General features: G+C 45.3%; 2 protein-coding genes across 2 annotated transcripts; one reads left to right on the forward strand and one right to left on the reverse strand.

Moving 5' to 3' along the window:
- Positions 1-4,942: 4,942 nt before the first annotated feature.
- On the reverse strand, positions 4,943-8,188 carry LOC115401842 (non-histone chromosomal protein HMG-14A-like). The gene is made up of 7 exons (XM_030110199.1): positions 8,030-8,188; positions 7,040-7,066; positions 6,843-6,872; positions 6,194-6,241; positions 5,986-6,105; positions 5,836-5,906; positions 4,943-5,427 (listed from the first exon to the last, which is right to left on the reverse strand). The coding sequence occupies exons 1-6, from the start codon at positions 8,042-8,044 to the stop codon at positions 5,859-5,861; spliced, it is 288 nt and encodes a 95-aa protein (XP_029966059.1). The 5' UTR covers positions 8,045-8,188; the 3' UTR covers positions 4,943-5,427; positions 5,836-5,858.
- Positions 8,189-12,137: 3,949 nt separating this feature from the next.
- sh3bgrl (SH3 domain binding glutamate-rich protein like) lies at positions 12,138-21,506 on the forward strand. Its single transcript, XM_030110397.1, has 4 exons — positions 12,138-12,386; positions 18,820-19,005; positions 20,201-20,281; positions 20,657-21,506. Exons 1-4 carry the CDS (start codon positions 12,342-12,344, stop codon positions 20,690-20,692), a joined length of 348 nt encoding a protein of 115 aa, XP_029966257.1. The 5' UTR covers positions 12,138-12,341; the 3' UTR covers positions 20,693-21,506.
- Positions 21,507-23,272: the final 1,766 nt, after the last annotated feature.

Consider the following 23,272-nt stretch of genomic DNA (forward strand, 5'->3'; position numbering starts at 1 on the left):
GATGTTTACTGGGATTGCACTCCTTGTGGTAGATGTACTCAATGCCTGTAAAAGGAGCAGTAATTAGTATTTCATATAGTGTCATTAAAGAGCACACAGCCGCATTCATGTATTGTTGCAGGTGCACATTACTTTAGCTGCCAGTACTGTGTGGGTTAGTCTAATGACTGATTCATTCGTGACGTATGTTCAACTGAACTTACATGAGTCATTTGCAGGAAGATGCACTATCGTCTGGATTTTAACTTTTTTTTTGAAAGAAACAGATAATCTCAAGACAAGCAAGAACAAAATAACTGTTAGAGTTGTCCTTTCAGATCAGTGAACGTCTGTTTAATGCAGCTGATTCATTGCAGGGAAAGTCAAACAGGTGATGTGTATCCAGGTTATTGTTAGTACTGGTTCATCTTCCGTGTTGCTTTAAAAAGAATCGAGTCAGTCCAGTTTTCTCGAGGCACTCCTCTAGTAAACACAAGTTTGTTGAAATAGTATAATTTTCTTTAACTATCACAATCAGGAACTTACAGAAACTCCAGTAAAACTATACAGCTTGCTTCAGATGTAGTGTTTGAAGAATACATCTCATTAAAAACTTCCTTTTTTTTTCTTCTTTCTTATGTTGTTTAAATGTTTGTTTCTTAAATTTCCTGCTCCTAACTCAGTTGTTCCTTTGTGTTTCAGTGGACTCTTTGGGACATGAATGGTTCTCGATGACGCTTTTCTGGTTCTCCTCTTCTAGCCTATACAGAGAATGTCTCAGGTCTTGGTGAACTAACCTGGGGACCCAGATAAAACCTGTATATGCACAGGGGGAACATGCAAACTCCACACAGGAACCAGAGACATTCTTACTGAGAGGCAAGACACCTAAAAATATCTAACTTAACGTTACAAGTCATTGGTTAATGTAAAACAAACACACACGCACGCACGCTCACACACACACACACACACACACACACACACACACACACACACACACACACACACACACACACACACACACACACACACACACACTCGTGTGTATGTGTGTGATTTATGACTATGATCTGGAGCGATGCTGCTGTTTGCAATGAAGCATGTATTAGCAAGGGACTCGAAGAGGAGGGGACGTCTCGCTCTTTCAGAGTGTGTGTGTGTGTGTGTGTGTGTGTGTGTGTGTGTGTGTGTGTGTGTGTGTCTACACTGATTGACGTCACAGACGCCCACTCATTTCCATCTTGTCTGCGTGTACAGAGAGAATAGATCCCCATCTGCATCCCGCTCTTCTCCCCGGCATACTCCCTCGCTTCTTGGTTTTTTTTTTTTTTTCCTTTTTCTTTTTTGCAACAGTCCCCCCGTTGCCCCGTCCTCATCTCTCTCACCTCTTGGTACTTTTCTCCCTCGCTTTCTCATCCTGCCTCATCCCATTCAGTCCTGCTCATCCCACCCCCATAGAGCGCAGCCAGTCTGGCAAACAAACAGGACACTCGAACACAAACAGTTTAAGACAGCCAGACAGCAGCAGCAGCCTCTCTGGGTCTGAGGTCTACAGGTCTGGAGGGGGGACAATAGACTCCTGGGGTTGGCTTTCTTGTCCCTCCTCTACGCAAAATGTGTACCTGTTGGCATCTTGTGTGGCGTCCTCCGGCACTAAGCATGTGTTAAACTGTGACGCCTCTTCCACAACAATTGCTCATCGGCATTCACACAGCGATGTCCCTCGCTGACGACAGGACATCATTTAAATCACTTCCTCGTAAAAGGTCATCCTCATTCCTCAATCAGAGAATCCCCCCAGCCCCCCACCCCTTCTCCACTCCCTCCACACACACACACACACACACACACACACACACACACACACCACAATGAGCGGGAAGATATGTGCGCAAGCGTGTTGCTGATGCTGGCAGCGGGTGTGAATGGATGAGCGTGCTGGGGGAGCTGACAGCGGCTGGAAATGCGTAGGATGACAGAATAGGATGTACACACATCTAAAAAGGGAAAATGGGTGCTATTTTCGACAACATAGCATGAGAGGGGACAGAGTGAGAGTGAACACTGATGAAGGGAGGGAGCAATGGAGGGGTGGGCGGGGGCGGGGGGGGTGTTCATGCACGGCTGGGACCTAACTCCCCTGCGACTGCTCAGGCTAGACGGTGAAAAGACACAGAGAAGGATGAGCAGCAGACTGGCAGATGGTCGGGCAGACTAGATATTAGGGCAGACCAAACATGCAGACCAGCAAGACAAAGGCTGAAATAACATCGACTAATTATCACTGTGTTTGCCTTGGGAGAAGAGCTCTGTGTGTGTGTGTGTGTGTGTGTGGGTGTGGGTGTGTGTGCATGCGTGCATGTGCCTACTCCTCCGTTCTGACTGTGACATATTTCAGAGTCAGGCTGCAGCTGGGGTCAGGTTAGGGTCAAGCATTTATATGGCAAATTATACACCCTGACCAGTCTCATCATGCCTTACACAGTCAATCACAGTCACTCACTTACACACACACGACCATTCACACGCCACATGCAACGTGATGGGTTCAATCCCCCCACCCCTCCCTCTCCGCATGTGCATGCACTTTGCATGACGGACATCAGCAATGACGATGATGTGACTGAAGTAAAGTCCATTTACCAAGTGAGACAAAAGAAAAAAAACACCTGGGATGGAAATGATAGTGTTTTCAGAAAGTTACCATCTGCAAATGAAACGTTTCTGACATAAAAACAGAATAACAGTGCAGTTAGCAGCAGATCATCCGTGTATAAACTGTGTATCTGAAAATAATGTAAGTTGTGTGTGAGTGTGTGTAACCTTGTTCTTGTACACTAGTGGGGACCTAACCCTGACTACACACTCACTAATGGGACACATGTCACTGTGGGGGCAAATTGAAAGTCCCCGTGGGGGAAATCGATAAACATTTAGCACAACATGCGCTTCAGGGTCAGGTTATAGAATATCTGAGGCAGAGGTTGGGGTTAGGCCAATAGCAGATCAGGCTGAAATTAGAGTAAACCTTTCGTCAATGAACGCAAGTCAATGTAATGACCCAATAAGGCCTATAGAAATGCAACATGTGCAAGTCTCAGTATCAAAGCTACGAACAAGACGGAGGGCTGATCATAGGAGACGCGGGAGTGAATGGATGGATCAATGTAAGTGAAGGAACTGAGGAATATCACAAGGGGAGCCCAGATAAAAGCAGAGAGGGATCTGAGAATCTCTGATCATTATTGTATTCCTTTAGTTTAACTCACATCACTACACTTGATGTTTCTGCTGCTTATTGAACCGTCTGCCTCTAAATGTGCTAAAGTGCAAAGTAAATGGCTGTGGATTAAAAGAGAAGATGAATGGATGATGCCACAGGAGCGGGGGAAATCTTTAAAGGCGCCTTTTCCACTAATAAATGTGTGATTCATGTCTGTTATCAGAGAGAAACGTTCACCTTTTTCATGTTACTTTCCATTATGAGAAGTTGTGGAGCTCTGATCTGAAACGTCCACATGAGAGAACTGTGAAGCTCGGCTGCCATCTAGTGGCGGTGTGCGGTAATAACAGTCTGCACACCACCAAATATCGACAAAATGGAGCCCGGTGCTCGGCCATGACAATGCAGGTCAGAGGGGCTGCGACTGCTGCGCACAACAGCGGAAGAAAGGTCACCGACGAGCGCGCTGCGTGCTTTTCTGCGCTAAAAGGTGATTCGCGGCCGAGTCGGCAGTGCAGGCTGCACTGATGTGTGCAGCAGTCCACCTGCTGCAGACAGTCCCTCCTCATCAAACTCACATTTTAAAGAGGCTTACAAAGGAGATCCGGGATGCAACAACAAATGTGCATCCTTTGTATGTTGCCGCACTGAAAACTGAGTTCTGGGCCTGGAAGATCACAGCAAGCGTGAGTCCCCAGACATGTTTACTGTGTCAGTGCTGGAGGCAAATGCACACAGTGAAAGAACAGGAATAATCCCCCATTCAGCAGCCGGCGTGCGTTTTCTCTTCCCCTCTCCTGTCAGGCATCTGCCATGAAGGGATGCATGCAGCTGTGCATGCATTAGATATAGACAGAGCCGTACTTTACCGACCCAGTTGGTGGATTGAGGTTTGGAGGTGAATGTGGGTCACGGCGTGCACGCCTGACTTCTTGTACAGCTTAATATGCGTGTGCAAAGCCTAAAGGGGAAGGAAGGGGCTGGCTGGCTGGACGCTGACCTTCCTCCGGTCTCAGACAGACGTAAGCGGGGAACCAGGCGTTACTAAAGGCCTCTGGTGGGATTTAACAGACTCCCAGGAGGGATTCATCCATAGAAATGAAGAAGCGGACATCAGGCTGGAGGTTTCACTCCCTGGTGTAACGCACTGTGCCAGTGTCCCTGCTGTGTGGCTGACCTTCCCGTGACCTCACTTCCCTTCGGATCTGTTGCGACAGATACATGCAGGAGATTACATTGTTAAATCCTCAGCTCAGAAAAACCGAATGTTAAGCGGGTCTGCGTCAATGAAGTAGCATTGTGCGTTAAGACGGCGGCAGCAGGAGCGTGTCCCGCGGTGGATCTCCACCAGGACATGTCGACTCCACCTGCAGCGGGGCCGCAAGTGGAATCAATCGGCAGATTACACACCTCCTAACGAGGGCAAACACTGGAAAGCTCTCACGTGTGTTTAATAATGGAGACTGCATCAAGCAGGTTTGCTAGTTACGTTTTGAGTTTTACACTGGATCCTGTGGCGCCGTGAGGAGCTGGAGGTTAAGTGGTTTGCTCAGGGATCCAGTCCTGCTTCCCTAGCTTTATTCATTTTAATTAACCTCCAAAACAACTGAATTGCCAATGTTGAATGTGTTTGAAGACGCCATTACAGTGCATTAAACTCCTTTTATTGAGACTTGTGGCAGTTACTTATCCTGAAGGAAGCGTCAATGTGTTAAAGAAACAAACTGGAGACAATGATTCGAGGAAAATTCCCAGGACTTCTTTTTATTAAGAGAATTTCAGAACATAAGAGAGGTACCAGACACCTGCATTTGTCAGTGTAGTGTAGTGTAGTGTTTCCAAATTCAATTGTTTTAAGAAAAACCATAGTGTTTAGAAAAGCCGACATGACAGCGTGGATGGAGCAGGAGCTGTTTTACACGCAGGGTCGTTTAGGAGACAGGTCGGAGGCAATTGCTGTTCCCGGAATGTTTCACATGTTCGTCTTCCTCTTTCTTATGGACAACACGCTTCAACATTTTTTTTTTCTTGTTTGTTTGTCTGTTTAAAACACATTTTCAATGAAAAAAAAAAAAGAAAAAGAAACAAGATCATGAGACAGAAGCAAAGGGAACTCACTGCACATTTAGAGGTCTAAAAGAATCACCCACATTAACATGGCTGAACCGTTAATAAAACATGGATAAAGGCTGAACTGGAGGAGGAGGAGGAGGAGGAGGAAGGTCTATTCTGTGAAGGAAGAAGAGTGGGGGCAGGAGGAGGAGAAGGGTGAGGAGGAAGGGGGGGGAGGAAGAAAACACAGTAATACACAACTCACGACATAGCCAATCCGGCAGGGACACGCTTTCTACACCAAACAAGCCTTCAACAATCATGAAATGCCTTTTAAAAAAGATTTTAGTGTGTTCATCTTGCTTGCAGACACTTGATATGACCACTGCAAATCTGCAAGGCGCTCCATAATCAGCTTTGCTTTTTGTGCTAAAAATCTGTACGGATACTTATAAAATCATTGATAAAAATATTCCTCTGTTAACAATACGCCTTGGAGGGAAACCATGTGAGAGACTTGGGGGGCTGGCTGGCTGACTGGGGCGGGTTCGGGGTGAGGGGCCGGGGGTTTGTAGAGGAGGAGGAAGCTTGGGCAGTGGTGCTACTCGGACTTGGCCTCCTCCTTGGCCTCCTCGGGGGCTGCCTCCACCTGTGGGACGAAGCAGAGGAGCCGGGGTCAGAGGCCGATCCCGACCGAGAGCGTCCGCCCGACGGAGGACGCCGCTCACCTCGTTGGTCTTGGCCTCTCCGTTCTCAGAGTGGTTTTCTTCGTTCGCCTCCGCCTCGGCGTTCTCTTTCGCCTTCTTGGTCTTCTTGTCTTCCTTCTTATCGTTCACAGCCTTTTCTTTCTGTTAAAAGACGGCGTCAGACGAATTAAAACAGCGCCCGCCTTCCCCCGCCTGCTTATGCAACACGGAAGCAAAGCCAGACTCGTACCTTTGCTGCCTTCTTGACCTTTGGTTCCGGCTTGGGTGGGGCCGGTTTCTGTGAAAAGAAAAAGACAGCAATGTGGAGAAGACAAGACTCTGAACCCAGAGTGACACTTCCACTGCTAAATTCAAGCTTGCAGGGAAATCTGTGATTCATTTCAGTAACTTTGTCAGACTCTCTAACACTCAATTCTATCAGAATGGACTAAATAGGAAGTTTTTTTTTAACAATATTTAGTTATTCAAAGTTTCTGTCTTGAATCTGTGCGATATCAGCTGTGGCCATTCAGCTGCTTTACAAGTAGAACAGGTGAGATGTTTCAAAAGTCTGTATCAGACTTTTTCTGACTACTTCCCTCCTAAATCACCTTTTAGATGTAGAACAATCTCTTACAACTTCTGCAAACTAATATTTACACTACATATTTCTTATTATCAATTTGTAGGTGTTAATATGTATATAAAGCCCTAATTTCAATTTGAACAAAAACAACTTGTAGATTTGTGTTTCGGGCACTTCTCTGAAAGCATAACGATTCTTTATTTTGTAGCGTACAAATGTAGTTGTTTTTAGCGCTCTACTGTGATTTCTGTGGTTATTACAAGTGTGTGTCCAGGTGAATTAAAGTTATGCACATATGAGTGGGTATTCTTACAGTTGATAGCCGTGCGGATCTCCTCTTGGGCTGAAAAGACACAAATATTGTTAATTAAATTTTTTTTTGATGGGGGAGTTATTCAGGAAACAAGTTGCAGCGTTCAATGGTTATTTTGCATTCGAGTTCATAAAAATCAACACACTGTTATTAGTTGTATTTTTTATTGGTGTGTATGAGATGAGGTACAGTCTTACCTCCTCCTTTTCTCCTGCTTCTGCTCTCTGTGTGGGGAAGAGCAGAAATCCAACAATTAGAATGCAAAAAAAATTAAAAATAAAAAGTGCATTATTGAGGCTTTAATGTGCATTTATATTCGCAGCAGACGGTTCAGGCGCATATTACGGCTGCTCACAAAGTTGTCTAAAAAACTTTTCAGATTCAGGTGAAAAGTGAATTTTGTTGCATCTACAGAGGGATTTGATGGGTTTAAAGGGCGGATCTGCGGGTCTGGGGGGTTAGATCAGATGTGGGCCGTGAGGTCTGGGCCATGTGGGTCTGTGGAGCCACTCTCCGAGTGTCCAGGCCCTGCTTTTGCCCCGCACTCCCCCCCATGTCTTCCTCTCATTCAGAGCATGCAGCTCAGATTTGAAAGCTGGCGCGGGAGTCTGAGAGAAGGGGAGGGAGGGGGCCGCCGGGGTCCCAGGCGCCACCCAGCGGCCGAGCCGCGCCATCGCACCCATTTGGGACTATGAACAAAGAGAGAAAATATATAATTTTATCCAAACGCGACGGCGAATGTCCGCTTTCGATGTCAAAATGCAAAGGAGAGGCACTGAGGCATTTTCTGGCGCCACTTCCAGCCGGTTTGGCGGCGGAATGGCGATAAGCGAGGCGTTTGTTCGTCGGTAGGTCGGCGACGAAGGTGGACAAGAGCTGCAAAGCATGGCTGCTGCTTGTGCTTTAACTGCATGGAGACCGAGAGACTTCTGGCTGGCCAGAGGACAGCGGCTCGCACGCCGAAAACGCGATTTTAAGGCCTCGCTCGAGCAGGAAAATATTCGCCCTCACACACAAAAAATGTACATTATATCTAGAACACGGGCAAAAATTACCAGCGACGGAATACCGTTATACGTGCCGTTATAATTAAGTAATGTCTCTGAGGGATGTCTTCACAGTCGTTTGCATTGCATTAACAGACGATTTCCCCCTCAAATAATTTTTATTATTTCAAGGATACGTACCTTTCTCTTGGGCATGTTGATCTCTTGGAGGTTTTCTTACAAATACGAGTAAAAACTGTTTTTCTTAGTGGGTTCAGTGCATGTGAAGACGAGCGTCTCCCTTATGCTCGGCAGTGTAGTAAACACACTGGAACAGAGAGGAGAGTGGTTGAATGGGGGGAGGGGTGCGGCTACAGCCATGATTGATAGGCGCTCCGCCAATGGCGGGCCCGGATTCGGGGCTGCAGAACACTTGGAATTTCGGAGCCGGTGATGTTCTCGGGTTTGCGCGAATGGCTTCTTGCAGGGCGAAGATGGGAGGAAGCCTCCGCGAGCGTTAACAGGGGCTCCGCATCCGAGGACATGTCGCCCGTGTGCTACTTGTGCTACCGTGAGAGTGCAAAAATAAAAGGAGAGAGAGGGAAAAAAAAGAAGCGAGACCCCCCGCGCCGGGCAGCCTCGCACGCGGGCCCCCCGCACACGGCGGGCGCCGCTGCACCGTGCGGGAAGAAGCCCCCCTCGTGCATCCCCGCTTCGGCTTTTTGTGCCGAAAGCGGGAGCTCACATCTGCAGCGGTCAGCGAGGAGGGCTCCCACCATAAATTCACTGGGTGCTTGAGTCCAATATGGCGCCCACTCCTCTCTCCAACACATTTTTTTTTTGTTTGTCTTTCCTAATTTCGTTTCAGGGGGGGAGTAGGAAAAAAAAAAAAAAAAGAAAAGAACCAAGCAGCCGTCGTCAGTCGCAGACGCCTGCAGGGGGCCCACACTGCCCGTCTAATGCAAGGTGGCTGCTGCACAAGACGCCGCTTCCACAGGCTGCTGTGCTATGGCGTTATATTTGTGCCACAATTCCGAGGCGAGCAAAAGATGAAGAACGCGAGCGCACCTACAATTTTGTGCGCTCGCTCGACCCGCCTCTCTCTCGCTCTCTCAATCTGCCTCCTGCGCTCGCTCGAAGAGCCCTGTGCGCTCGCTCCACGGTGTGCGGTGTTAGAATTCTGCCACGCTGATTGGTTGCTGCGGCTCCAATCAGATTTTAGCATTCCGGAAGTATGTCCAGAGCCAACGAAGAATGAGATGTGACTCAAGTTGCGGTAGTAAATATGTGTTATTTTGAAGTTATCTGACCTTTTCTTGTTTGTTTTTACATAAATGCTGGAGGTGTGTTTTGGTGTCTACTCAGCTTGCTGAAAAATTTTACATATACTGAAAGGATTGTGACAAAATCCATACCAACATATATGTAGGAACTTAAAAACAGTTTGAGTTTATCAATGTGAAAATTGTCATTTCATATTTAAATGCTTATTTGTGTTTGAGATGCGAAGTGATTATTTACAGGTTAAAATATTCACAGATGATTAGGTACAGTTCATGTTGTGGTAATTACTTTTGAAAATATGTGTAATAAGTTAAGGTTAAAAATCCATATGGATCAGGTTTGTTGGGTGTTATGGAGTAAACTGAGGTTTTCTGGAAGTTTGCATATTTAATTGCCTGTTTAAAAAATTAAGTTTCGTTTTGTGTGTGGCTGTCCTGCATCAGACAGACAGTTGGGCAAGTGGAGTGGAGCCAGTTTTTTTTTTTTTTTTTTTACCTCTCTCTTTTTCTTTGTATCTCTGGATATTAACTTTATTTCATTTATTTTTCTGGACGTAATGTTTTTGTAACACGACTTTGAAGTTTAAACAGTTTGAGTGAATCAAGAGGATTCTGTGGAGTTTTTTGTATTTCATGTGTGGATTTCAGGAGGAGATAGGAGTGTCAAGCTTGGGCTTCATTATTCAGGAACCTACAATATATGTGTCCAATGTAACTGGTTCTTACCTCTTAACTGTCCGTGAATCTGATGATACCAAATAAAGCTGTTTTTCGAGTGGAACTGTTTCTTTGCATTTATCATTCAATTGGTAACCGACTAAACAGAAGGGCATATTTTTATTTGGCAGCTCAAATACAAGTCATGTAAAACATGTTACGACAAAACGTAAAAAGCAGTAGCATGGAGTCCTAAGTTTTCATGAAAAAGAATACAGCTGTTCTTTAATACTGCACAGAAACATTTACAGTTTAGTCAAAAGGCACAACGGTGTCACTGATGTTCATCAGTGCACAGCACAGGTGCACAATTTTGTCATCATCATCATCAATATGGCATATGTTGGTAGCCCTGTATAAAAACGAACATTCTCGTCATCATCTTTAATGTTTCTTCTCCAATTTCAGTAGCTGTCAGTTTGTTTTTTCATTCTAAATTCTCTGCAGTGAGAGAGTTGATCTCATCCTGCATGCCAGTGACCAGGATGCCAGTGAGATCAGGCCTGACACTCCTGATCAGTTCCATCCTCTTCTGGCTGCAGCTTATAGGTCTGCTCCTCCAGTGGTTCACAACCACTGGTCACACAGTCACTTCATGACATGTTCTGTAAAGCCACCAAACTCTCAGCAGCTTCTGAATCTTTCCTCCTTTTGTTGCGGCTTCTAGCACGTTCATCACGGGCCTGGGTTGCTGGAGGTGGTGCTGGGACCTTGTTGTGGCCCAGATCCACTAATGGCAACCAGTCAGTTGTGTCTGGGGGAAACAGGTCTGATGGATGTCCTGGAGTGGAAAGATTAAAAAAAAAAGAAAGACATTTAAAAAAAGTCAATCTCACAAAGCAGGTCATTACATTAACTACAATTTACATAGACTCTACCATATCAAATATGAGCAATAACCCTGGACATACTGTCTTGCAATCATGGTCACCTTTTAACTCCCATAATAAATCATAGTCACTTCATCATACACACATTCAGTTGCACTAAAACATACTCTACATATTAGTATATATATTAAAGCTCCTTCTATATTTTAGATTTATGTTGTATTTAAAGTTAGGTATTTCCTCCTTTTAGATCAATATTATATTATCCTATTATTATTCTTATTAAGATTTGCACTATTACTTATTCTTATTCCTTACACATTCCCTCACTGTTTTGCCCCTGTGTGTTCTTTGAGCCTCTGTAATGGTAAATTTCTCCATGGTGAGATAAATAAAGGCTATAGTATTCCACACACATCCACACACACTCACAGAATTGCTCAAAACCTTGAAGACTAAGAAATGCTGAATGCTGAATTTTATCCTTACAATACCAAACAATTTATATGATGCTTTGGGAGTTGATTTGTTATTTTGGGACAGATTTACTTACTTTACATTATAAACGTGTTGGCATGTGTTTGTCTCGTTGACACGGATAGGCTAACTTAGCATTGGACAGCTAATGTAATTCAAAATGTAAAGACACACAAGCTTACCAAAAAACCGCTATTTGATTAAGTTTATCACAATGTGGTAGCGTAATAAAATAATGAAACAAACTACTTACTTGTGGCTGTGGTGGTAAACTTTCCGTTGTCTGTTGTCGAAATCAAAAGGTTTGCTGTTTATTTACGTTCTCTTCTTCTTCTTCGTTGGTTCTAGACGTACTTCCGGAATGCTAAAATCTGATTGGAGCAGCAGCAACCAATCAGCGTGGCAGAATTCTAACACTGCACACCGTGGAGCGAGCGCACAGGGCTCTTCGAGCAAGCGCAGGAGGCAGATTGAGAGAGCGAGAGAGAGGCGGGTCGAGCGAGCGCACAAAATTGTAGGTGCGCTCGCGTTCTTCATCTTTTGCTCGCGTCGGAATTGTGGCACAAATATAACGCCATACTGTGCTGCTGCTGGGACACAAAAGCGCTCACAAGTGCTCCAAATCACTGCACGTATGCTTTTATTATCACCGTCGGTCCGCTACTTTATTTCCCACAATCCATCACCGGCAACATTTTCACCACAAACACCTGCAACGGTGCGTATTTGCATTGTTGGAGGAACAATAGCCAGTGTCTAGGCCGGCTAGTAGACAAAAAAAAAAAAAAAAAAAATGGAGGGGGGGGGGTGATGCTTGAAATATTCAGATAACCCCGTTGTGTTGCCATCTTGACAGGCCGTGCGCGCGCGTCTCGTGCGTGCTTCAGCCTCTCTCACTCTCTCTCTCTCTCTCTCTCACACACACACACACACACACGCACAGAGAAAGAGAGAAAGGGGCGGAGAGGCGGAGTGGAGGCGGAGGAGGAATGCGAAGCTCCATCCAGAGCTCGGAACTGGAGCATTTGCGCAGACAGTCTGCGCTGCCCACATCGCTCGAGACGCGTCGCACACCGGGGAACTTTGTAGTACTTTTTGTTTTTATTCCGCTGAACCGCCCGCAGGAACAATAAAGAGAGAGAGAGAGAGAGAGAGAGAGCAGTCTGCAGAGGAGAACAGAGAGACTCCACACATCAGGGATATAACATGGTGATCAAAGTGTACATAGCATCGTCCTCCGGATCCACTTCGGTAAGAGACACGCGATGGCACGCCTTTACGCACACACGCACGCACGCACGCACGCACACACGAGGGTTTCCTCTCTTTTTTAAAGCTGGGTTTTCGCGCAGCATCCAGGCAGTTGAGAGAGCGAGGCAGCTGAACTTTCACTGAACTCCCTCACTGATGTCCGCCCGGCTGTCATCCCCGGTCCGGAGCGGTCTGACTCACCGTCAGGCACGCGGGTCTGCCCTCCGCAGCCTCAGCGTGTCGCTTGTCATCTTCTGCACCTCTGAAACTTCCAGCAAGTGTGAAGGCGGATGGCAGCACTGAGCACGCTTCTCTGTCGGCTGTGGTTTGCCTTCGCCGCTTCCTGAAGTCACAGTTTTTTAGACTTTCTGGTCTTGAGGCCAGACAGAAAACAAGAACAAGCAGGCAGGCGAGAGGAAATCAATAACTTCACATTCTGTGCCGTGTCACCAGATGCCAGGCCAGGAAGTTGGTGTGTTTGATAGAGGGGGAGTGAGAGCGGATTCCTGAGTGCTCCCTTCACTCTCCTGCAGACTGGAGGTCCTCCAGCTGCAGACTTGCAACTTTATTCCAGTGTTGAGGAATGATGATGATGATGATGATGCAACTCTCCAGGGCCGCTATTAGGCATGCAGCTGCAGCCCAAAAACTGCTTTCAGGACTGACTGAGGACCTGTGCAAAACAACGCAACAGATGTCAAACAGTTTAGGGCTACTTTTACCTGAAACACTGCAATTATTATTGTTTTTCCGTCTTGTTTGCATAGTCTGTTAGACAACAAAGGAAGTATTCATATTTAAATCTGTATATTTTTAAACATTCACATAGCTTTGTTTGATTTGTTTGCACTCAGCTAGATCATCTGTTTCCCTTCCTTTTGTTTCATGACACATCTAAGTCAGATCAGCTGTCTGAGCTTCACATGACAGAGTGATCCGTTTACAACAAACCTGAACACCCTGCAGCTTTAAACAGAATTAAAATAGATGCAACATAAAGTGAGAAAGCACATAATCGACTAATTCAGTCCTGCACTGATGTGATTTCCTGTCCGGGGTCAGCGCAGCAGCTCGCTGCAGCTCTTTGCATTTCAGACTTGGCCGGTTTTTGAGCCAGATGTTCTTCCTGCTGCAACCAGGATTCAAACCCGGCTCCCCCACACTGAAGATCAAGACTTAACCCCATAACCCACTTTTCTCAGCACAATATTTGAGCGAGTTATTACCCTCCATCTGTTTGGCCTTCGCTCATATTGCAAAAGTCAAGCGGTTATGAAACGAAACACGCAGCAGTTTCTCATCAGATTAAAAACAACAAGCTTGTTTTCCATCTTCTGATGTCTTGTGAATCAAAGGTCAGCAGATTGTCTGATCATTAGGATGGAAGCAATTTGTTTTTTATTGCTATCATACCAGGGAAATTATCAGAGTCTCTGTTCAGCTCGCCTGTGGTGAGTGGCTTTATTGCTTTTACAATAAATGACATTTGCAGGCGGAGCTGGAGCGTTACAGCTTTTCCTGTGGAGTCAGACCAGTCAGAATTTAGAGCCAGAAGTACCATCAGCGCACTGGAGCCTGTCCGGGAAAATGCATTACATCTCATTGATCTGTCTTTAGTAAGGTCTGGGAGAACAGGCGGAACAAGCTGCTCGGCTGCTCCGACTCACTTCCTCATGCCCGTGTTGTCGTCTCTGCTCCACAGCGGTGCAGCTCGGAGTGTGTCGTAAACACGAGGCTTTTGTCTGTTTGATTGCCAAGACTTGCAGAGTGATTGGATTTGTTCAGAGGATATTCTGTCACACTACAGTATATAAATTACCGAGCATTTCGAAACGATTCAGTTCATTGTGAAGTGGCACAGTGTGGCTGAAACCCTCCGCCCTCAGCAGGCTGGCAGTCGGATTGCTCCAACGTCTACACAACAAGGCAATCTCATTTCATAACCCAGTTGTGTTTGCAGTTATGTTAATCTCTCCTCTTTACCTCAGCTTGTAAATGAACGAGCAGAGCAGAACTGGGTGATAAGCACGCACGCTTTCCAATGAAGCTAAAGGTTTTCGTCTGAAAAGAAAACAAGTGCAGGTCAGAGAGTCTGAAGTTATCTAACGCAGCACTCAGCAAGTTCCAAAATCATCGGGATCAAATCTTCCAAAGACAGTTAAGGTAGTGGAGTAGTGGTTAGCATGTTTGCCTCACATTGGTATAATGCTGGTTTGAATCCAGGCTTTGGGGCTTCTATGGTCTGTTCAGTTTGCATGATCCACCTGTGCATGAATAGATTAGCTACAAACTGAAATTGGCAGGAGGACGTGACTGTGAGTGTGTAGTTATCTGTCTCTGTGTTTGAACCTGCCACCCTAAGCTGTATAAAGCTGTATAGATGATTAGATAGTGTGCAACAGTCAGCAGGATGATAATAAGTATTCTGGGGTTTCAGAGAAGTTTGGCAGATAAATGATTGACAATGAGGAACGAGGTCGAGTTAATCATGACAGTTTGTTCCTTAAAAAACAGTTTGTTCGTGGTTTGCATCTAAACATGAAATTACTTTAAAACTCATGTTTTTGTGGAGCTTTAACTCTGTAAGTTATAGGAGCAAAATAAATGATAGCATTCAATTTAGCAAAACACCAAATGATTTTAACTTGTTAGTGTTGGGTTAAAGTCAAATCTAAGCTGAATCTGTCTCAAGACTCCCCTGCAACATGAACTTGACTTGATTTTCTTTTCCAGCTGGTAAGAAGAAGCACAGCATTTGTTCCACCTGAGGAAATAAAGCCGTCCTTTGGTGTGAATTCCCTCGAGGTCCATCATGTGTTGCTGATTGATTTTTTTTCTAGATCAGATGCCACAGCATACCTTTATCCTACTATAAACCTCAGCATCAGCCAGAGCTGTGGCTGTGATCATTTACATACACAACCGTGTGTATTTACTACCTGGTCCAGGGTTTACACTGAGGTCAAATTTGAATGGTAAACAAGGATTTTGTCTTGGATACACTCATGGAAATGTCCACACACACACACACACACACACACGCATACACACCTGCAGCAGGCAGCTCACAACATAATGAGTTGATCTGTGAACACCGACGAGCCACCAGCGCACATTTCGCTGGTGTGTGTTCCTTACTGCCGCCCTAAATGCCCCGGGCGGCTGTGATAATGTGAGTGATTGTGCACATGCAGTCTCGCCATGCACATCCAGGTCATGTGCTTTCCACTTGTGAAAGCTGCACTTTTCTTCACCGCGAGGTGACGTCGGGGTCTGGAGGTCAGACTGCTGGTGATCGTCTGACCTCTGGCTGCTGGTTCACCTTCAGGCAGCAGAGCAGAAATCCAGCCAGTGTCCTTCTTAGTTTTTATTTTTTTTTTGTTTTTTCCAGTGTTGTAACGCTGACTGAGCTCAGACTGGGCGGAGGCCTCTTGTGAACTTCCAGTAAGCAGCAGAAATCTGACTTGATCTAATCAAGGCAAACCTTTATCCCTTACAAACACGCTGGGCTGGGGCTGATTTGTGTTTCCTTCGGTCCACAGAGAGGATTTTACTTTATTCAAATGTTGGGCTTTGTGAGGTTTAGCGAGCTCTTTTTAGTCTTATCTATAAATGTTGTTTGACAAATTTAGTTTAAATGGGCTTTCTTTCCTATCTGATTGAATCGGACCTGAATTGTCCTCAACCCGGGGTTGACGTATCTCGCCGAGTCCATCTCCACTGCATCGATCTGAGCCTGTGTTGTTGATACAGTCCGTCCAATCAATCCCAGCCATTGTCTGGCTGCTGTTAAATCCAGAGCCCTGACCTTTTTCTGGCATTGATCACGTCTGGATCTGATCTCATCAGCCCGCCTCAATCCTCACAATGATGTGGAATGTAAACCAAAGCGCATATGGTGCAGATTCCCTCGCTTCACGTTCCACTTAGTGAGAAACCATGAGTCCTGCAGACCATGTCCCAGTGCGACATGGGAGGCCTTCACTGCCTCCCTGGACGGGGGTTATTTAGGGAATCTTGTCATTTTTTTTTGGGAGCATATCAGTTCTGACATAGCTGAACCAAGAGCCAAGTACATTTTTAGGATAACTTTTATAGAAACATTTGTTGAATGCTGCATTTGTTCCATGCATCTTGGAGACATGACTGGTATCAAACAAGTTGGTAATTTCAGCCAATACATTTGAATGCTTTTATGCACATTTTCAACGAAATCATTAAAGAATCCCCCATATAAATCTTTTTGTTTGTTTGTTTGTGTGCATGTGCTTCTTTTGAAGAATATTTTTTTCATCATTTTAATTGAACTAGAGATGGTTGTTCTCTTGCCTCTGTGTGTGAGACCCCTGCTTCAGGGAAACCCCTTCCTTCTGATCCTACATTCATTTCAGTTAGTTCACCATCAAGTTAGCATATTTGTGCTTTGAGATTTGCTCCTCCAAAATAACAGTGCTCTTTCTCTTGCCTCTAATTTTCACCTTGTTCTTCTTGCCATCTAAATGCTCGCTGATCTCGACACACACTCTCTTCAGACGTGTCAGGCAGTAGGACTTCCTCTGACTGGCCGGAAAGGTTGAGTGTACACTGGAGTGAAATCACACTGACGACACATCTGAATGTGTGTCAGCAGACTTAGTGACAGTGGACTCTCTGTTGGACAGAAACTACAGTCTTCTCAGTGATTCATGGTTTTATCTATCAAACCTCCGCAACCAAATCCAAAGAGGTCACTTCCTGGAATACTGATGAACTAAATGGACGTGCTGGGTCTGGTCTAGAAGGCCTTTTTTTTTTAATCTACTTAATTTCAGTGGTTGATTGTAGTTTCTATGGATTCTGTGGATTCTGGAAATCTTGTCCTGTCACAGCGAAGCTGACACTGGTTTGACTCCCTGCCTGTTGAAGAGTAGGAATCAGGAGTTTTTTCAGGCATCCGCAGATACAGATAAAGACTGCTTATACAGGCCTCAGTTGAAGAGCGAGGACAGCAGAAAGCCCCTGAGAGGGGGCAGATCTGGGAAGCTCTCACTGGGCAATTAGAGTCAGGGGCAGATGGCACGAGGCCAGTGTGTCCTACAAATTAATTTTGCTTGGCAACAATACAATGTGGGCTTGATGAGGCAATGGGAAGAGTGCGCCAAAAAGAGCAGGGGGGTGGGGGTATAAGAAACCATGTGTTTAATCTGTCTTCTTAGCAATTTACGACCCAGTTGGTCTATTGTGTACAATGCAAATCTCAGTCAGTGAACGTGGAAGGCCGGGCAGATTCTTCCATTGGAGAGATGATTGTGTTCATGTCTGTTGAGAGAAGGGAAGAAAAAAAACACCCAGCAAAGTGTGAGATCACGGCGTTCTGCTTGGTTGCTTCATCCAGAAAGAGAGACGGAGGGAGAGGGTTTGAGACTTTGCCCTTTGGAGGGAAACTGCCATGAAATGATTCAGACTGCCAGCTCCGCGCAGGCCCTTGCTGCTTCCACAGACGGCCGTTTAATAAACCACCTGTCTGCCGAGCGTGCCGGACAGTTGGGAGGAGCCCTCTAACAGGAGCTCTGCACATTGATCCGAATTCTGTTTATTGAGTGAAGTTCGGCTTTGTTTGGGTTTCGGTTTGTGCAAGTGTGTGTGTGTGTGTGTGTGTGTGTGTGTGTGTAGCTCAGCCTGGATGTGTGCGTCTCCTTCCAGCAGGCCTTATTTGGCTCGTGTTTGACCAGTTACCTCCTCTCGAGTCCCTGAGGAGCTCTTGTTTCCGTCCGGCCTTGTAGGGCCATCCTCCCACTTATGCACACCCACCCAGCGCCCATTGGACCGCGGTTTCACACACACACGCACGCTCACACACACACACACACACACACACACACACACACACACACACACACACACACACACACACACACACACACACACACACACACACACACACGGTGTCTTCATCTTTTGTCTTTGAGACTTTCAGTAACTTAAGAATTTCACATTTCACGTGACAGAAGGCTTAAAAAGAGGAGGAATCCCACAGGATGTCACCACGCCGTCTTACATTTCGGATCCCGTCGCAAAGCTTGATTTGTGTCAAGCAGGTAGACACCGATACGACAGGTTGTCTGCACACCTGTCGAAAACAATCAGCTCACAGGTGCAGCAAGACTCATGTTTAATCTGTAACTTTTCCATATAGAAACCACAAACTGTGCAGGCAGTCGAGTCAAAACATGATCGTTTGAGTCAATAAAGCAGCCTTTCAATTTTGACTTCAGCCTCCGCCGTTCTTCCTTAACAGTTCATTCATTTATTGCCGATGTGGTGTTGATGCAGGCTGTGATCTGTACAGCGCAGCAGACTGGCGGCAGCATGGTGAACCGAGGCCTTATGCTTCCTCGTGTGGTCAGAAGTTACCACACGGCCAACTGACGACTTCCCCTCCTCCTGTCTGTAGATTAAAAAGCAGCAGCAGGATGTGATGGGCTTCCTGGCGGCCAATAAGATCGAATACATGGAGTGCGACATCGCCGCCAGCGAGGAGAATCGGAAGTGGATGAGAGAGAACGTCCCCGAAGAGTCCAGGCCCGCCACGGGACACCCGCTGCCCCCTCAGATATTCAACGAGAGCAAATACTGCGGGGTGAGTCACTCTTATTATTCTCCAGACACCGTCTGCCTCTTCTTCACTACTGAATCACATATAAAAGGCTTTCAATGCAGATTATTTTACCGGTAAAGTCAACAGTCAGTCGAAAATATCCCGAACTGGGAAATGCTGAAAAACTCATCAAGGTTCTCTCTTCTGAATACAGCACACCATTACATGTTTCAGTGCCTGCTTTTTTACATGGATAATGTGTTCAAAGGCAAATCCCAGAATTTGATTTACTCAGACTCGAACTACTTTGCATGTTCAAAAACATGAAATGCACAGAATTGATGCAGCGCTTTAGTGGAAGCAGAGATGTTTGATATTAGTCTAAATATCTACCTGCTGAACAGGAAGCAGCAGAAATTCACCCCATCATGGCACAAATATATCATTCCTTCATCACACATATTTAATATTTAGACATCTTATATTTTTTGTCATTACAATTTTTACATAGCTTTCTTCTTCTCTCTTTTTATGGAATAATGAATTTACAAACATTATAAAGAGTTTGTAGAGTTTCTTGAAATCATTTTTTTTTATGGGTGGAATGTGTTTAACTATAATGTCAGAAACTAATAAGAAAAAAAAAAACGAAGCAACATTCACTTTATTTTTAGAGCTCATTTAAAATGTTTAAAGTTGCAGCGGGAGCTTCAGGACTTGCATCCTCGGTACCTAAAGTGTTGCTCCGGCCCCGATCGATGCCTCTGTCAGATGGTGGATACTGTATTGACAGGCCGTCGTCAGCCTGAGTGCTCCGAGGAGTCCTGCTGTGCTGCTAATGGAAGACTGGACGCTCAGTCGCACTTGCACGGTTTGCTGTATTGAATGTCCCAGACAAAGAGGACAGCTCTTCCCAGGATACTTGCAGCTTCTGAACTGTGTGTGTGTGTGAGTGTGTGGAAAAAACAGAAGGATTGAAACCAATTGAGAATGTGTGTGTGCAGCGAGGGTCAGTAAATAAGTGAATGCATCGCTCGTTCACTTCCGGACAATGGCGTCCTATCATATCGAGTCCCGTGGACAAATAACACAACCTCCGCTGTTCTCCGGCTCCCCCTGTCGCCCCGGGGCTTCGATCCAGAGTCTGGTTCACATTATCATTCCTGCAGGAGCTGGGATTTGGGCGAGCCGGTGCGGCGATCAGTCGGCGTTACCCTCCTGTGTTTGTCTTTGTCAGAACTATGAGGCCTTCTTCGATGCCAGAGAGGACAACGCCGTGTACGCATTTCTGGGTCTGACCGCTCCGCCGGGCTCCAAGGTAAGCCTCTGCACACAGCCGCACATGTTGATGTGTGTCCTTCCCGTGAACCACATCCCGCCGCCCGGCCTCGCTCCCCGGGAACACGGGCCTTCGTGCCTAAATACACCGGCCCTCACACACCAGACACACACATTACATAACACATCTGCTCACATATCCTCACACCCTCTCCTGCAGGCTGGCACCTCCTCTCTGCCGCCGCGGGAACTGCAGCGAGGTGTGCCGGTTGCCAGGGAAACAGAGGGGTTTTCCTCTGAGCGGTTCCAGGGCATATATAAACCAATATCCTCCATTTTAATACAGCACTCTCCACCTCTCCTCCTCCTCCTCCTCCTCCTCCTCCTCCTCCTCCTCCTCCTCCTCTCTCACCAGGAGGCCGAGGCTCTGGCGAAGAAGGCGCAGCAGTAGCAGCGTGGGTGATTCCATTTCTACCTGAGAGACCAGACCTGGACCCAGACCATCATCATGTTGGACTTTATTCATTTAATTTTCAGGAATTTGTGTTTTTTCTCTTTTTTTTTTTTTTTTGTATAAATCAAACTGTTCAGCTGTGCCTTGCCAGCTGTAGTGAAAGGAGGTACTAAAACGGAGCGCCACGGCTCCGCTTCCTCCCGTTCGCCTCAGCCCGCCAACCAACACGCCAGTGTACCGTCACCATGTTCCACCTCCAGACAGCGTTTCCCAGCCGCTCCTCCACCCGCCCGGCGTAGCCGGCAGAAGTCTTAGCGCTCCGAGCACCAACAGCCTGCCTGCTCCACCCGTCGCCACCAACATTCACGGCACTTTCTGGAAAAGTAATCTGTTACAATCCCATACTCTGTGTTTTCTTTACTTCATATTGTCTTAATGACGTTTTAAGAGCAAGTTTTTTTTTTTCTACAAGATGATGTATGTTTAAAAAAGAAAAAGTTTTATCAATACATGCCAAAATGGACACGTCTGCAAACACAGTAAACTGTGCAGTAGAGTTTATTTGTTTATTTTGTTTTGTTTAGGAAAGTCGGACAGCACTTTCTTTTTTTTTACTATCAGATCAGATTGATGTTTCACATTGTGTTGGGCAATCCAGTTTTTTTGACAATGTGTCCCACCCTGAAATATATATATAAAAAAAAATAAAAATAAAAAAAACAGAAAAAAACCCGGCTCAGAAATGTACCAAGCCTCCTGTTAACAAACTGTTCTTTTATATGTACAATAAATAAATTTTAAGGTTACTGAGGCTGTCTGTTCTTTCACTGTGTTTTATTTGCTGTCATCTCAAAAATTAATCACATCCTTCACTTCGTCACCAGCGTCATTTGCTGAAAGGGGAACAACAGGGTGATGAAATTCATCATCTGGCTGATGAGTAGTGCTGTGTACGTTATTACAGCCAAACAGAGTAGAGTAGAGTAGAGTAGAGCTGGTGGAAATGGGCTATAAGTCTGGTGAATACTGGTGACCTGTGGAGGTAAAGAAATAGGAAGACAGCTTAGAAATGTGTGGATCAGAAACAGACAGATATGTTGAGGCCCTTAAAGAAAACCTCTTGAATGAGTAAAGCAAATCAACACAAAAGTAAAGACAACTAGAGTCCAAGCTCTAATGGTTTCCCAGAAGAACTTTAGAAGGAGCACAGAAGGAGGAATTCAGATCCGCATATTTATACTTCTGACTGTAAAACACACTCTCCAGATGGTTTATGCACAGCAACTGATTGGAATAAAAATGTCTTTAGTTTTTGTGAGAGTGATCTTTGTCACTATTTCCTATGCTCCCATCTCATGGGGTACTTCTAATGGACGCAAGCCACAGACACGAGCGTTTCACCAAGCTGCAGTTACGCCCAAGGCCTGCAGGGGCCGGTGTTTCGCATAAAACGTGCAAACTCCTTAATGCACCTTTAATATCTAAAAATGTTCAAGTTTGACTGTCTTTTCTTTCCTCCTCTATTATTGATGATGCTAAAATTTGTCAAAGAAAGAAGCGATTGAGTGTTTTACCAAACAAGATGAAGACAGAGGTTCATTCATTCATTTAGGTAACTGCAGTAAAGTGCAGACATCATTCTCCTCAGAAGGTTAACGGCAGTTATAGTTTCAGTCTCTCTACTCCTTAGGTTTTATGATTTGGAGATTTTTGTGTATTTTTTGGACCAAATGTTTCTACGAAGTAAAAAAAAATTAGCTTACATATTAAATGAAATTGGAACAGGGTGAATAACATTTGGATTTCTGAGAATTAGAAAGCTGAAGCTTTTTGGGAAGTGGGAAGTGTTATTGAATAAATTGTACTTCTTAAGTGAATAAAGGATCTGAGAGCTCTCACATGAATGTTATGTTTGCAGAAATAGAGAAGTAACAAAATGAAAACATGTTTCTACACCTGAGTGCAGGTTTCAGGGATATATCCTCATTTTTATGGCAGGTTAACAGTATTACTTTAATATGAAACAAACGTCTAGTCTCAAACAAACCGATTCCACCTGGAAAAAAGAGTTTAAACTTTGGATTCATTTTTAATTTGTTTTCATTAAAGCGACACTAAGGAACTTTTTAACCTTAACAAAACATTTTAATATCTTTTGTGATGATACATCGACTTACAGCTAGTTGAATGAGCCCTCTGTCACGGCCTGAGGGCGTCAGTATTGCTTTCACTTGGACTAAGCAGCAGTGAGGAGGGTGGTAGGAACCCTGCACACTAAAAAACTCCAAATGTGCCGACTGCTTTACGGCATGCGTCACATCATGATATAACATTGTTTAGCCACCATTAGATTCATTACCTCGTCACTATCCGTCCTTCACACAGCCACTGGAAGCAAATGAAGGCGAGTTCAGTCCGACAGCACCAGGAGCAGCAATTTACGACGTCACGCGCTAGTCCTCATGGGAACTGTAGTATTCGTTCAGGCAAAACACTACCGCTTTTGTCCACTGGTGCCGCCAAAATCAATGAAAACTGAAAGTTCCTTAGTGTCGCTTTAAGATTAAAGAGCACCAT

Source organism: Salarias fasciatus, chromosome 2 (assembly GCF_902148845.1).
Source record: "Salarias fasciatus chromosome 2, fSalaFa1.1, whole genome shotgun sequence".
Lineage (NCBI taxonomy): Eukaryota > Metazoa > Chordata > Actinopteri > Blenniiformes > Blenniidae > Salarias > Salarias fasciatus.

Excerpts from the sequence above, each read along its gene's own strand:
- LOC115401842 (XM_030110199.1), bottom strand. Across the intron at positions 6,242-6,842 it reads GATCCGCACGGCTATCAACT|AAACCGGCCCCACCCAAGCC; the intron begins GTAAGAATACCC and ends TTCTTTTCACAG. Across the intron at positions 6,106-6,193 it reads AGGTCAAGAAGGCAGCAAAG|AAAGAAAAGGCTGTGAACGA; the intron begins GTACGAGTCTGG and ends GTCTTTTAACAG.
- sh3bgrl (XM_030110397.1), top strand. The coding sequence starts at position 12,342 with ATGGTGATCAAAGTGTACATAGCATCGTCCTCCGGATCCACTTCG. Across the intron at positions 19,006-20,200 it reads ACGAGAGCAAATACTGCGGG|AACTATGAGGCCTTCTTCGA; the intron begins GTGAGTCACTCT and ends TGTCTTTGTCAG. Across the intron at positions 20,282-20,656 it reads CCGCTCCGCCGGGCTCCAAG|GAGGCCGAGGCTCTGGCGAA; the intron begins GTAAGCCTCTGC and ends CTCTCTCACCAG.